The 15,933-nt window shown below is 40.0% G+C and overlaps 1 protein-coding gene across 2 annotated transcripts in view; it reads right to left on the bottom strand.

Moving 5' to 3' along the window:
- Positions 1-15,933, bottom strand: part of UNC5C (unc-5 netrin receptor C) — a 261,631-nt gene that overhangs the window by 79,180 nt on the left and 166,518 nt on the right. For both annotated transcript variants that reach the window (XM_061992520.1, XM_061992521.1), the window contains exon 2: positions 13,615-13,836. In XM_061992520.1, the coding sequence (XP_061848504.1) occupies positions 13,615-13,836 (222 nt within the window). The remainder of the gene's footprint in view (positions 1-13,614; positions 13,837-15,933) is intronic.

Genomic DNA, 15,933 nt, shown 5'->3' with positions numbered 1-15,933 from the left:
CACCCCCAGATATGCCTTCCTGTTGTGTGGTGGGGCCACAGAGGGGGCAGGGACAGTGTTTCTTGATGACATAGAAAAACTGGGGAGTCAACAGCAAAACACTTCTTGGGTAGGGGGATTTCTCTAAACATCCATGCAACGCATGCTGCTATAGAATCAAATTATACAGCATGGAACTTAAAAAACCACAGTATGGCCCTCTTCAGATCCTCAACTAAGACAGAGAAAAATGCAGTGGCTTTCTCAGTCTTAAAATAAATCAATGCCAGTCTGCTTTCTGACTCACAGTTTCTTTTTCTAGCTATTAGGAGTAGTAGAGGGATGTGAAGGAATACTTTATGAATGTTGCTCAGTCAGGACAGATTTGAATGATGCAATTATCCATACTTTTTAATGCAAGATGAAGGTGGCAGGAGAATCCTGTTACCAAAAAAGAAAATTGGAATTTTGCAATAGTCTCAGGAGGGGATGAATTATCTCCAGAGCATTTGGCAAAAAGCATGAAAGCATTTTCAGTTCTCACAGTCCCCATCTGTCTTTCATTTCATATAAAGCTTCATCCAAAAATCGTTAAAACAGCATCATATTTTTTGCTTCATGAAAGTGTCCAAGACCATACACCCAAGTGCTATGACTGTAAACAGACTTAATAAAAGGAAAACACATTGCTTTCTTACTATGCAATCCTTTGCCATTAGATCACTTTCTGACAGTAAAACTGAAGTGACCAAAGATGAGAATGATGATCATTTTACTCATCAATAGTCCTGAATGATCTGTCCCATTTATTTAATCGCTCGTCACTGATACTATAAACACCCTGTCTCTGTAGCAGAAGGTTGATCCCTTTACTTTGTGAAATTTGTCTACAAAGTAGAAGTAAAATCAGTGCTATGTCAAGAGCTGAAATTTATTTACCATCTTGCAGAGATGGATCTCTTACATTCAGCGAGTATCAGAGATATCAGATATATCAGAGTACTTAAGCTATGGAATTTAGTGTTTAAAACATGAATAAATGGGCTATGTGCAAGAAGAATGGCTTCAAATATTAAAGTTCTTGCTGAGAAAAATGCACTCTGTGCATCCTAATGGGACAGAGATGATTGCATAATGGAACATTTTGCTTATAGCTGATTTTCTATATACAGTATCTGTAATCTTAACAAAAGATAGATAGACAAATAGATATCTCGAGATAGTTTAAAAGAGAAAGCAGCTTTAACACCTGGTAATCCTTCACACTGTGATTGCTCGCTCCTGGTTTTGCCTCAATACTGCTTTTCTGTAAATTATGGCTGGCTGGTGATATGGAATGTCTGCATGAAGATCACAAACCATTTTCTGCAAATATTAGCTTAAATATTTAAATTAAAGGCTTCCAGCTATTTTTTCTCTCTTCGTAACTTTCTCTTATTGATACAGATATATTCTTAAATTAATATATACAAAGGCAACGGCCTAATAAAGTCAAATTTGCCTCAAAAACAATGTCAAGTTTGCACCAGTTAGCTATGGTATCTAATTACCAGCTAAGGGTAGGGAGTTAAGTTAAAATCTCAGCTCCCCTACTATTTTTTAACTTACAGAAAAAAAAATTACAAAGGGCTGTCTTCAGAAGGATTTTACTTTGAACTGGAATTAAAGAACATGCATTCTGTTTGGGTTTTATTTTACTTTAGTGAAAACAAACTCTATCTGTTCTTTTCCCATTAACAAACATCTGAAGGATCAAGTTGTGTAAGATGCAGGGAATATTTCCAAACTGAGCTGTTTAATGCTGGGGGAAAGCAAACTGTGTGCCCTGGTCCCTGCCAGCATGGTGGAGGTGAGCAGCACAGCCCTGTCGGCTTGTCCCCTTGGGGACGGTAAAACAGCCCTTCTGCTATCTCCTCCCCCTGCCAACCTTGGCAGCTGAGTGCTTTAGATAAGCCTTGAACTACTGCCATTTAATACTTTTGAACAGCATTGGATTGCTTGTTCTCAGACTATATAGAGCTCAGAGACAAAGGATCCCCCCTTTTCCCCCACCTTTTTTAATGGAGGCTATTTCATAGCATTTTTTGCTATTGTGCACAAATTGCTCCAAAACACGTTGTTTTCTTCCACGTGTAACAACGTGTGCCTGTTGTTGCCACTTTTTTTCTTCCCTTTTCCCGTTACAAATGTAATAATCATGCTCTGATATAGCACAATTCCAAAGAAAACCTCACTACAAGCATACATTTATGTTCAACTATGGGCATCATTGTTTCTGAACTCACATAGACTGAGGTCTATAAGCAGAAACAAAAGTGAGTTGCAGCATTTTGACCCAGGTCATCTCAATACTAAGCAATGCTGAGTGGTGGTACCCAAGGAGTTCTCTGTCAGGCTAATGCTTGGAGGTCATCCACAAAGGAAAGCATGAGTATGAGCTCTTAGCAGCTCCAGCTTTTGGTTCAAAGCTCATCCTTTCCTTTTTTTGGTTGAGGCACGTGCAGCTGAGAAAAGATTGGGTTTGCTTTTTTTTTTTTCCAAGGTCAGGAAAAAACCCCACATGCCAGTGGTTCACGTTTTACTTAAAGCTGCAGTTGGGACTTCACAAAGAAAATCTGTGCACTTTTTATTTCTGGTTCAGAGGATTTACATGCTCTTTCTAATGATCTGGGCCTTCAGCAGTGGGTAATGCTTCCCAGTCCCCAGCTTAGTGCTCATGCAAAATTGAAGCACTTTTGAGGCAGTTTAGAGCCAACAGATGAATCTCAATATGCAGGCAAAAAAAAAAAAAAAGAGAAATGGTTATTTAGCACTTCACTAAAAGAAGCCAGGGAAATTATGAAAAAAAAAATTAAACAATCTATTGAATTTCAAACATCTGGGAAGCCAACCAAGAGCATCTGAATTTTGAACAGCGTGTTTACATTCCCTTTGCATAGTGGAAGGGGTCAGGGAAATGAACACTACACGGAATTGTGTGCATTTTTTAATATAAAAACATACAACAAGTTTTTAATGTTATTGACTTCCTGACATACACATCTGTGTCTATATATTTATATAAAATATGTACCCGCACATGTAGCTATGTACCATATCCACTCTGTGTGGTTTTGAGAGACAGAAACAAGGTGAAAATGCCTTATTTTTGTGAACTTGATGCAATGACACAGTTCAGCAGCTGGTACAGCTTTTGTGGGAACAAGGACAGTCTCAACGTGACACAAGGGGTCACTCAGGAGCCTTTCTCAGTTGTTTTCCTACTTTTTAGTCCACAATGTGCAAGAACAGCAGGATGGGGGAGAAGTGTAAAAGCCCCACCGTTTTTTGCTGCTGTTGTTCTGCATGCTAGGGGTGACATTTCACAGCCAACTTAGGTATCTTGAAAAAAATCAAAAAGACAAAAAAGGCAAGCAGCTGTTTTCAGAGCAGCTTTATCCAGTGTGCTATCAAGTGAAGTGACTTTCTCTAGACAGAGATGAAGCTCTGGGAGTTTACTGTCTGCTCCCCCATACAGTATGTTTTCAGCACCACGCCAGGGCAGCAGTCAAAACACCAGCTCCTGAACACCAGGATATCTTTCTTAGTTTGCAGTGAATAGAAGAATCATTTCAGGAAGGCGTGCGAAAAGGCAGCCTGCTGGTCACAAATGTCATTTGGTGTGTACATGTTTCTGGATCCAGCTCAGCTCATGATCCCTACCAGATACAGTGAGACACCAGGGATGCGAATGAGTTGCTCTCCAGTTCCATGCAACTTTGACATGAAAAAAGACCTTTTTCATTATGTAAGTAAATACCATGAACAGTATCCCTGTAACTTTGTCTGCCTCTTCTTTTTTTCTTTTTTTTTTTTTTTCCCTGGGTAACTACTCTGAATTCCAGTACTGGTTTCCACCTTCATTGGAGAACACAAGGATTAAAACTAAACCCCAAAACAAACCTGATCCACTTTTAGGCATCATTATTCTTCAATCCTGGCAACCTTTACTCCTCTTCAGAGGAGGGTATGTCAACCTACTCAGGTGCAGTATCAGGATTCATTACTGAAACATCATTATAAAAGTCACTGGGAAGCCAAAAGCAGCAATCAACCAACCGAGATCCTTCCTAAAATCAAAACCTGGGAGCAAATAATAAAAGAGGCTGAGAAGGACTAAAGATCAGTATTCAAGAGGAAGAAGAGACACAGAAGAGGCTAACAAAAGACTCCCTTTCTGCTCTCACAATCAAAATACAAAGAGGGATGAGAAGTGAGGAATCGCGAGAGCCATCCCATCGAAAACTGATGAGAAAGAGCTGTATGTAACACTGCAGGTGAACGGCAGTCCTGCTGCTACCTACCACATCACGATGCTCATTTATGTACGAATCAGGAATATGTGGGAATGGCCAAATGAGCACAGGTGATGACCCCGCAAAGGCAGCACAAAATTACATCCTGTATGGGTCAGAGCTGCATGTGACAGCCACTTCTCTTTCTCTTACACGTTAGCGATGATTTGATACCTACCCACAGAGTGAAAAAAGCCTCATAGAACCTGATCTATTTGCAATGGTTGTTCCATACAAATGGCACTTTTTCGGGGCGGCAGGGGGGAAGATTTCTCCAATGTAGTTTTAAGCACTACATTTCTTCAGAGAATTATTTCATTGTCTAATGAGCCAATAGAGTGTCCCGGTTTTGGCTAGGATAGAGTTAATTTTCTTCCTAGTAGCCACTACAGGGCTACATTTTGGATTTATGCTGAAGAGAATGTTGATAACACTGACATGCTTTGGTTATTGCTGATCAGTGACCGTATAGTCAAAGCATTTTCTGTTTCTCAGACTGCCCTGACAGTGAGTGGGTTGAAGGGGAGGTGTGTACAAGAAGCAGTGAGGGAGCATGGCCAGGACAGTTGATCTGAACTAGCCCAAAGGCTATTCCATACCATAGAATGCCATGCCCAGTCTAACTTGGTGGAGTTGGCAGGGAGGGACAGTTGCATTGTGCATCACGGGGCTTTTCTTGGATTTTTTTTCTGTCAATTATTATTATATTTTATTCTTCCTCCTGTTGTTACATTTTACTTGAATTTCATTATTATATTTGTTCTTATCTTAACCCATGAGTTTTGATTTTCTTTTCTGTTTCCCCTTCCCATCCTATGGGAGGTGGTGATGGGGGAGTGAGCAGCTGACTGGTGCTTCATTGCCAACTTGGCTTAAACCATGACATAAAGGAAAAAGCAGAAGATACTACTCAGGTAATAGATACAAACTTGTATGAATATCAGAGAACTCAAGACAATAACTTCAATGTTTTGCATAGTCGTCAAGATCTCTAAACAGCATTAGACCACATTTCCAGTGACTGCATCAGGCTATAACTTGTTCTCATTGAAGAAAGAATAAGGTATCATTATAACTTTCATCTTCCTGAGTATTTCCAAGGATTTTTGAAAAGGAACTACAGACTTACTAGTCCTACTCATTCTCGTAGTTAATAAACTGAAAAAACCTTACATTTATAGGATGCAGGTGTTCCTGACCTTCACTGCTGTGGTGTTACTGACTGCAGCAATTTTGTTTGGCAGCACACAAGACCTTGGCTCTGCTCTTCTTTTCTGCCATTCCTGCATCTAAAAAGCAGTTGATTTCCATTCACGTCAGTGGATGCAGGACAGAGATTAACCTTTGGGACTCACTTCCAAACCAGGTTAACATTTATTAGCCTTTCAGGAACCAGACCACCCTTACCACAGAGACTCCACGTCCCACACAAAAGGCATTTGGCTCTGCAGGAGCCAGGCAACACAGATGGAAAAAGGAAGCATTGCTGTGCAAAGCCATGGCTAGTCTGAAGCTGTGGTGGGTGGACTGATGTCTGATGATGTCTTTTGGGGAATTAATGTGGTTCCAAGTGTGTAACAAAGGTTTTAATGAAGGAAAAACTCAGATGGAGACAAGGTGTAGGCTGGAAATACTCAGAGGGGTATCCTCAAATGCTTCAGATGAACACACTAAGCATCCCTATCCCTCTTCCTATTATTTTAAACAACTTTATTTCCTGTCTCAGATTTGTTTTTCTAGAAGACCACAGGAAATCTTTAGGACAATTAGGCTAACAGCTGCAGATAAGCAGACAGGAAGTCACTGCTGCAATAAGAAATGGATAAATGTCCTAAAGCTTTTATCTTTTGGTCCCAAAGCACTTTGCAGAAGTAAATAGCAGAAACATTGAGTGATTTGCACAGAGATACACAATGAATCCACAGAAAATTTGGAATAGGCAAATGACCATCTCCATGGGCCCATCATTTCTCAGAGGAAGAATGAAAGCAGGATTAACTTGTAGGAAGGGTAGCTCCCTCTGGGATACCCTGTTAGCATCCCGGAATACCCTGAAGGATAGAACAAGTGCTGAGGCTGGAAGAGATTGTCTCAGCATGAGGGCAGAGTGTTTGCAAGGTCCACAGCTGTTGTCTGTTAAGGGTGGATAGGCACATGTTTTTGCCTGGCAAAGAGCTGCTGGAAAGGACAGCATTAGCAGAAGAACAGGCAGGTGTCAATGGCTGTGAACATGAAAATAAAGTGTCTAGGTCTAAGAGCTAGAAGCAAGCTTCCACATAAACTGACAGGGACAAAAGCCCCACTTACAACAGTTTGATTAAATAAGAAAACTATATGTTAATATTTGTATTAGAAGTGAATACTGTATACAGTAGAGACTAAACTCAAAAACTCCAAAGCCTTTGGCAGGCTTCTATACCAAAAAGATAATTTTCCTGGGTTTGGTGAATTTGCATTGCCTATTTGGATTTTCTATTGCCTGTAATAAGCAGATTTGTCTCCAGAAGCAAGTATGAGGTCCAATGGTCTTATTTTCTATATAGTAAGATAATTTCCTTTCTTTACATTGGGATTGACCTCAGTGATTTCTCTACCCACTTCAACAAAAATAACCACCATTTTGAACTTATATCCTAAAAAATGGTGATTCTCTTGCCTCTCTGTAAGTATGGATCTCCTTCCAAAATGTCTTGTCTTTTTCTCTAAAAACATACAAATTACTCAAGAGAAAAGTGGAAACTTCTCCTGCTTGCAAAAAATGTCTGCAGCAGGGTTGTTGTCACGAATTCCCTTCATTTGAACATGCTGGGGAGCATGCTCCCAGTAGACAATTTTTGGAGACACAAACTACAAGAATATAGAACTTCTCTCTCAGTGGTAATGGGCATGTGGCTGCTCTTCTCCAGGACAGCTGTGTGACAGGCCACAGGTAGTGACAGGCAGAGAAAAGATGGCCTGTCTGACTTTAAAAATGGCTGCAACGCAAATAGCAAATAGAACAAAAGTTAGGGTTTTTTCACATACTTTTATGCAAGTGAACTGCCTGTATTTACCTGGAGAATTCCAGTTCTTTGGAGAAATAGAATTGTCTGCTCCTTTGCACTAGATGCAGCCTTTTAGACCAAACATGTTTCACTTACAGCATTCTTCCAAAGAAAGGACCAACTTTGAACAACTGAAGAAAATGGACTGTAGTATCAACTTTAACACACATCTCAAAACCATTAATAGACTCTTTTGGGAAGAGATACAGAGACCCATTTTGAAATTGAATGAGTTGAATTAGGGCAGAGTATTGAAGGAGCAGAGCTAAAAATTGGCTTATGTTGCTGAGAAAGAAATATTTTGAATCGGGGTGCTTGATGTTTGTAATGGATTTGATCCAGTGATAAACGGGAAATAAAATGACTTGTGACAACAGTAGAATGAAAATGATCCTTACTTATGATATGTGGCTCCCCTTAGTAATATAACCCCAAGGTATTCTACCCCAGAGAGTTAAAATATTGCAGGCTAAGTATAACTGCAGCATTTAGTATCACTTGTCATCTCCTTAGTGAAGTTAATAGGAAAACTGACCACATTTGTTCAGAAAAATGGCTTTTTTCCTTATCTTTTGGACCCTTGCAAAACAATACAGATAATTAGAAGGTTACAGTAGGTCAAGAAGCAGCAAAAAGAGATTAAGGAAGATGTGTAGAGAGAGAAAAGAGCATTAAGGAAAGGAATGTCTATGGGTCACAGAAAATAAGTGAAATGGTACCCCTCTGCCCTCCTCTCCCTGAGCTGTGCTTATATGGTGGAAAGGGGCACTCGAATTTCATATTTGGGCTCCCAAATTGAGTTATTCAACACTGGTACTCAGAGAAGTACTACATTTAAAAAGTAACCACAGTTTTTCCTATTTGTAAAAAAAATGATGACAAATGAGCCCAACAGCCCAAAATAAGAGGTCACATGATGATCTTTGCTGTATAATCGAAAGTCCCACCTTAAAAAACATCTGAATAAGTTAATGGGGCTTTTGTCATTAAGGCAACCCAGCCTTCCAAAACGTGATGTCACAAACAGCAAAATACATGGTTTTCATGAGATAAACACACAGAAAGGAAGAGAAAATGATAGAGTACTGTGTGCTGGAAGTGACAGTACATGGTGCCAGAAGAACAGAGAGAGCTGCTGTGAAGGTTTCCCCACTGCTGTCTTGGCTGCGGCATCTTGTAAGAGCTGTTTTAAAGGCAAAAGGGCAGACGTCAATCTTTGATCTTTCTGTTGAGAGGGTGATCTATTAAAGACTTTGCAAGCTGTGTATCTACTCCCTCGACAGGCTGCCAAACCCGTTGCTTAAGGTAACAATCTCCTATTTGCCAGATCAATGCTGACCCTACATCAAAAGCTCAGTCTCCTTTCATCAAATCTGCAAGTCATCCAAAAGGACTTTATTAACAGGGAAAGATAATAGTGGGAGGTAAGCGCGGAAATCACTGCACCGGCTATGTAAAGAAACTGAAACAAAGAAGCCTAAGATTTCTGTCTGAAAAGTCTTAAGTCATAGATTTGTCTGAAGTGTATATTCATATACCTCAGTGCAGTCTGACGAACCCTCATAATCAGACAAAAATGTTATTCTGAGTGAGATTATAATTTTATCATTTTTTTATTTGTGGGGAGGCAGAAAGTTGAAGGGGCCACAGACTGTAAAGTCCTTGGAGCCACCTATCCTCCTTGCTGAAGGTATTGGATGCCACTGGGGATGTTCCTGGAAGACACTAGGTCTTCTGAGAGCCTACTTCTAAAAGCACGGCATGGGAAAAAAGATTGGCACTTAACAGAGCCTCCCTCAGACTGGCTTTCCTCTGAGACTGCACAGATAAATCTGATCACTTTGCATGAGCTAGGGCCTCAGGCCAGGCTCAAGAGTCTTTATTCCATCTTGCTGCTATTTGGGAACACAGAGGAGGTCATCAGCAAACTCCCTGAGCTCTCTTCTCCCTATGCATCCCAGCAAAAGAAGATAGAATGCGTAGGCAAATAATAATGCTGGCTGAATTGCCCAATATGTCTGTTTAATTAGCACTTAGAAGAGTCTCAAATGTTGTTTTCTCCTTGCTTGAAGGGGAGAGAAGAACAACATGTAACTGGTGTTGCAGAGGGCAAGACGGGTTTTATAGATCATTTCACCTTAATAGTCACAGAGAATCTATTACAATGCATATGTAAATTGAAAAGACAAAAACATGGTTCCTCTAGCCCTGATTTTAATCTGTTGTACATCACTGGGATGTGGGGTTTGATTTGGCAGTTTTTAGTCCCTCTGGACAAATGAAAGGGGTGCAGGACACTGATTTTCTATAAATCAGCAACAATCCCGCCACTGCAGAATTGGTGTGTGTGCCTAAAATGTTTTTCCATAAAATGAACAGTTGCAAAATAAAATCTTTTTCCATAGTTGTTTTCAGAGGTACAGTAATTTGGAAAATATGCACTAACAGCTCTAACAACTATTGATGCTATCGAGGTTCCTGCCCTGTGACAATGGAATTTTCTTGCCCCCAAAAGCATCAGTTGGGCAGGGTTCCTTTTACTTTTGTTACTCTTATCTTTTGTAAAAGTCAGACATAAAATTATATGTGTTCCCTCAAGACAACTTTAATCTTTGGTTTTTTTAAAACCAGTTTTCTTACTCTTTAGATATATTTTTTAATATTAATGGGAAAATATACCAGTTAAAACATAAAAAAGACCACGTGCTGCCTTGTATTTCACATATATAGGAAATGAGTCAAAGATGTGCACTAAAGAGTTTTGAATCACCCATCAGACTTCTTTATGAAAATGCTTAGCTTTTTCCATAAAGAAGAAAAATTAGAGTGAGTCTGAGGGCAAAAAACCCAGATCATAATAACAGAATCACAGAATGGTAGGGGTTGGAAGGGACCTTTAGAGATCATCTAGTACAACCCCCCAGCAGAAGCAGGTTCACCTAGATCAGGTCGCATAGGAACATGTCCAGGCAGGTCTTGAAGACCTCCAAGGAAGGAGACTCCACAACCCCTCTGGGCAGCCTGTGCCACTGCTCCCTCACCCTCACAGTGAAATAGGTTTTTTTATGTTTAAGTGGAACTTTTTGTGTTCCAGTTTCATCCCATTACCCCTTCTCCTGTTGCTAGCTACTATAGAAAAAAGGGATGTCCCAACCTCCTGACACCCACCATTTAGATATTTATAAATAAGATCTCTCCTCAATCTCCTCTCCTCCAGACTAAACAGCCCCAGTTCCCGCAGCCTTTCCTCGTATGAAAGATGCTCCAGTTCCCTGATCATCTTGGTGGCCCTGTGCTGGACTCTCTCCAGCACTTCTCTGTCCCTCTTGAGCTGAGGAGCCCAGAACTAGACACAGTAGTCCAGATGAGGCCTCACCAGGGCAGAGTAGAGAGGGAGAAGAACCTCCCTTGACCTGCTGGCCACACTCTACTTGATGCATCCCAGGATGCCACTGGCCTTCTTGGCCATGAGGGCACATTGCTGGCTCAATGTGTCCTCAATAATGATCTCCTATGTAAAGGCTTCTGGCTTCTCAGACTCAATAACTGGAATCTTTTTGCAAGGTTCTCTTTTCAGACTAATTTAATTAAATAAAGTAGTATTAGAACACCCTGTCATTACTACTGTTCTCATCCTCTTCAACCAGAAGGCAATAACTCCCACAGAGTCCCTGTGCATATTCTTTACAGCAATGCTTTACCTACTGTTTAAAAACATCCCACAGTGCAAATTGCATATAACTCTTATTTTGTACCTTGTCTCTGTTACAAAAAAAAAAAAAAGGGAAAAAGGCAGAAATATTTATTTTTTCTCTCTTAAAAATTGACTTTCTAAATACCTTCTAATTTCTCCCTAGCAGCTCTCTTCAATGAGAGCTCAGCTGCACTCTCGTTCCACCTCTTGTGCTACTGCTATTGCTGTGTTGTATCTCTCTATTGCTGTTGCTATCATTCTATCAATGACAGAAACAAATTTATCTTATAAGAAGAGTTAATAGTCTCTACATAGATTACATTCCTGGGCCCGGGCTCAAAGTCCATGAACACATAATCTTTTGCAAATCAAAACCTATTTCTCTCTTTCATGCATCCTTTACAATCCTCAGATGATGTACCGCTAGCATCACACCTGTATTTTCGTCTTCTTTCTTCCTGATTGCCTGTTCTTTAGAAAAGAAAGCACAAGTGACCTTTACTTTCTTCATTTCATGTATTTTATTGTCTGTCTTGTTTTCCTTCTCTTTGCATTTTGGCCTAAAGAATGGAAAAAGACTGGTTTGAAAATGGCAGCAGAAAACTTCCTCAGCATGATGGCTCTTCATACTTGGGCAGAATAGACCTTAAGAATGGTAAAATATCTGTAAAGAAGAATGTACTCAGTTTTCAGTTGCGGGCATTACACAACTGACCCAGCAGAAACACTGTTCAACTGGTGTAGGATGCTAAGCTGATATCTCCCTTCTTCAGGTACCAGAATGAATCCTCATAGTTACTGTGTCCTGCAACTTTTTTTCCAGCTCCATCTGTAGTGGATATACTTTTCTGAGCTTTCATTGTTTTCAAGAAGATACTGTTTTCCCACTACCTTAAATACATTGTTTACCTATTTCTACACTAGGTGCAATAAGCCCTAGATTATCAGTCTCCTTACAGGAAGGTGTGCAAACACTATGACTGTGACATGTGTTAAACAGCTTTTTGCAACAACTGGGCTAAACGACAAATTCAGGTTCTGATTGTCAGTCTGATTGTCAGTGTGACTGGGTTTGTGGCTCTTGCACCAATAATCTGATGTGCATGGCTTTTGACAACCTTCTCCCCTCCAACTCCAGTAGATTATGTTAATCTCTAATTGGATATGGGTTTTGTTTGCATATAATTACTGCTGTTTGTTATGTAAAACATTTGTCCTCTAATATATTCAGAAGCATCTCTTCAAGACTGGCCTTTGACATTTACAGAATGCAATTCACTTTACAGCATCATGGAGTTATTCTACAATGAGAGTTTTCAGAAAAAAGAAAGCATTTTTCACCTGTAGTGAAAAATTTAACCTGTAGTGAAACATTTTCATATTTCTGAATGCTGATGTTAATAAAAGCTTAAACAATTAACACAGTGATAGCTGCCCTCCTGCTTCTCCTTCATTCCAGTGGACTCCCATGGATGAAAAAAAATGGAGATGTATTAAGTAACAAGAATTTATCTTTTTAGTTTTTCTACCACAGCCAACACGTTGTAAAAGCCTATTGTTACAAACAGATAAGCAGGCCCAAAGTTTAATCCACATTTTTTCTACAGCCTTTCTTCCTTACACCCACCTTCTCTTTTTCAAGCTGAGAACACCACAGTACCATTAAAAGCTTACGCTTTTGATCTCTGTGCAAATAAATGAGCTGAAACAAATAAAACCCAGTTCACAAGAGACTTCCAGGACATCTGGTAGAGTTATTTTTCTAAGTAATTAGACCAAGCGGTAGTGTAATTCCCAACTGGAAGATACCTTCTTGCTTGGTATCCAGTTATTTCTCAGAGCCATCAAAACAGCAGTAAGTCTACTTCTCTCCTTGCATGTGACAAACTGTCTTCCCAAACAGAAACAATCATATCCTTGATTTATTCTGGTTTATTACTAAAGTTTTTAAACTTTTTTTTTTTTTTGGTGGTGGTGGCTTTTTTTTTTTTTTTAAGTACTAGGAGGTACTATTTTACTTCCTTCATGCAGTCTCCACACATCAGGCAGAAAAGTGTAATGGAATCCTCTGCTCTAAAAAGTGCCCAAGTGTGGTTTTTTCTGTCTGGAAGTTAATTAAATTTCTCTTTTTTTTCTCTAGTCTCTCCAAGAAAACTTCATCCTAGGAACAATCCAATTGCTTATCAGCACATTGGAGGAGAACATGGTTCTTGGTCTGTGGCTATAATACAGTGCAACCACTGGGAATTTGTGACCCTGGTGAAGTGAACAAGGCGCAGATCTGGCTGAAAAAAAGCTATTGCATTTTGTTTGTGCACAATTCTCCTTTTGTTTTTTGTTTCAAGCCCAGGATGGGTATTTTACAATCATGTTTTACTAACTGACCTGCACAGACACTGCTTCTGTGCTACAACAATCCTCAATAATACCAGATACAGAACTCACAACTGTATCAAGAGTAAAGAAAAGTAGCTGCTATATGAAACAGCTGCTAGATTACAGCATTGGGCTTGACATTAATGCTTTTTAATTCTCATCCCTTCATAACACAACACAAACTCACCGGAGGTTTCATCTACTCTCTCATCTACCACATGGTCCTTCTGATGAACCCATTCGCTGTTGCACTTAAAATAGATCTGCGTGGCTGGGCTTGCTTTGCAGTACAGATTCACAGGCTTGTTCTTCACAATGTAAGCCTCTTCTGGTTCAATGAGGAAGTGGGGCAATGGCTCTGGAGGATCAGATGGAAAAGTTTCTGGAAGTTCATGGAAAAAATCATCATCTGTAGAGAAGAGACAAAAAAGGCAAATGAAACAACCAAAATTCAGCTAGGCAAACACGAGTCCTTTCTGAAAATTTCAAAAGGAACACATTTATTGAATAAAATGTTATCTTAGGAACACTCCTAGGCTGAGGCTTAAATGCACTGCTGTTTTCAGACTAGAAGAAATTGTTCTTTACATCCTGAGCTCTATTCTCTCTGTGGGATGTGACAGGGATGTGCACATTCACAGGTCTGGAAACGGTTCTTTGTTATCATCACTGGCAATGCTAGCAATAAAGCATTATGCTAGCACTTGGGAGAGTTGACTGTAAAACCATAAAAAGAAATAACAGAAACTTTTGGAGGCTTCAAGGTCACACTTTTCAATAGTGACTTATCACACTGTTTAATCAAGTGCATGCACATAGCTAGTATTCGCTGAGGCTAGTACAAATAGGAAATAGCACCTTTCATTTCAGATGAGCAATTTGAAATCTGCTCTAAGGGCAAAAGACTAAATGCAAGTCCAGTCTGTGCGTTGTTCATACTCTGACTCTCTTGCTAAGACTGCTAATGCTATGCTTTATCTACTTCCTTAGTAACACACTGACTGGCCTGTGCTGACCTCACTATGGTGTGGAACTGGGAGCTGGGACATGGGGCACATCAGCTGTGAGACTGGTGACATTTTGGGCCAACATGGACACATGCTATTGACATAAGGAACCTCTGCACCTCTCTGGTGCTGCTGAGAACATAAGGAGTCCAGAAAAAGAGGAAAAGAGTCCAAAACACAGGAGACAACAATGAAAACACTTCACACATATACTTTCCTTTCTCTCTTCCTCTTAAAAAATCATTTACAATCCCTCTTCCCCTTTCTGAAGAAAAAGTCTTTTACATCAGAAAACACCAATTCAGTCGAGAATAACCTTCTTCCCATCCACCTCCCCACCTGTTGTCAATGCACACGAACATCCAAGAGGCTCCCAGTGGCAAAGACACCAAAAACTGATAAATCCACTAGCAGCAAGCTGATAGTCCTGAAGGCCTTATTCAATCTCCCCCTTTCTACCTCTGAAGCAGCTATCATTACACATAGTGATGGATGCTCCTGCTGATCAATAAAACGCCAAAGAACATCAAACTAAAAATACTATGGAAGGCTGTCTATCTTCTCCCTGACAGTCTTCATGAAGATGAAACGTCAGATGGCTAGCTCCGCATACGTGAAACGTGCTTGTGCAGGCTGTGGGTAGAACTACAAGGGGCAGGAAAGGCTCTCCTTCCAGCCACTGTTTTTGCAGAAAGACAAGAAAGAACAAGAACAGATGAAGGGGATAGTGTGAGAAGGTAATATGGTTCCCATCCATGCATCTATATGGAGATAGACTGTATCTCTTTATCAGTGATGGAAATATCTTACACAGCAAAAGATTTTATGAACCTCTTGAACTATTTATGAAGTGAACATATGTTCATAATTTTTTCCCCCTCCATATCAATGTAAAAATACTTCTGCCCTTTTGGGTGTCTCATTTTACAAAGAGTAACAGGCCTGACTCATTACTGTATCACTCCCTGACAGTTCATAGAAGTGAACTGGTTCAATGATGGAAGAAAAGGCTACTAAATAAGGCCTGACATTTTTCTAGCAGATGGAAAATCTGTGACATACTATAACAATTCCATTTCCATATCTAACTAATGATCTCTGAATACTCAAATTAAATGCAATTTTTATCACTTTCCCATCTTTCCTTTTTTTCCTGCCTTTTCCTTTTCACTCTGACCACACCAACCTTTTTCTTCCTCAATCCCATTTCCTCTCCCCATTAGATATTTCTTCGTTGCTCCATTTTCCTCCCCAATTTTTTTCAAAGGGAAAGATGAGTTACGATAAGTTAAGGGAGTCTACATTTGGTATCATGACAACAAAACATGTCTGAGCCAAAGCAAGAGGTTTTTCAACATTCCTCATTCCCTTCTATCCATATCCCCCGCTCTCCCCACTCCTTCCCTCTCCCTCTCTCACAGGCTGTTCCATAGACATCCACAACACAGAAACATTAGAGATGAATCATTTCCCCTGAATTGCCACAGGACGTATCTTTT

This window comes from Colius striatus, chromosome 3, assembly GCF_028858725.1.
Source record: "Colius striatus isolate bColStr4 chromosome 3, bColStr4.1.hap1, whole genome shotgun sequence".
Taxonomy (NCBI): domain Eukaryota; kingdom Metazoa; phylum Chordata; class Aves; order Coliiformes; family Coliidae; genus Colius; species Colius striatus.
The sequence above is the reverse complement of the archived record's forward strand: the minus strand, read 5'-3'. Positions and strand labels throughout refer to the sequence as shown.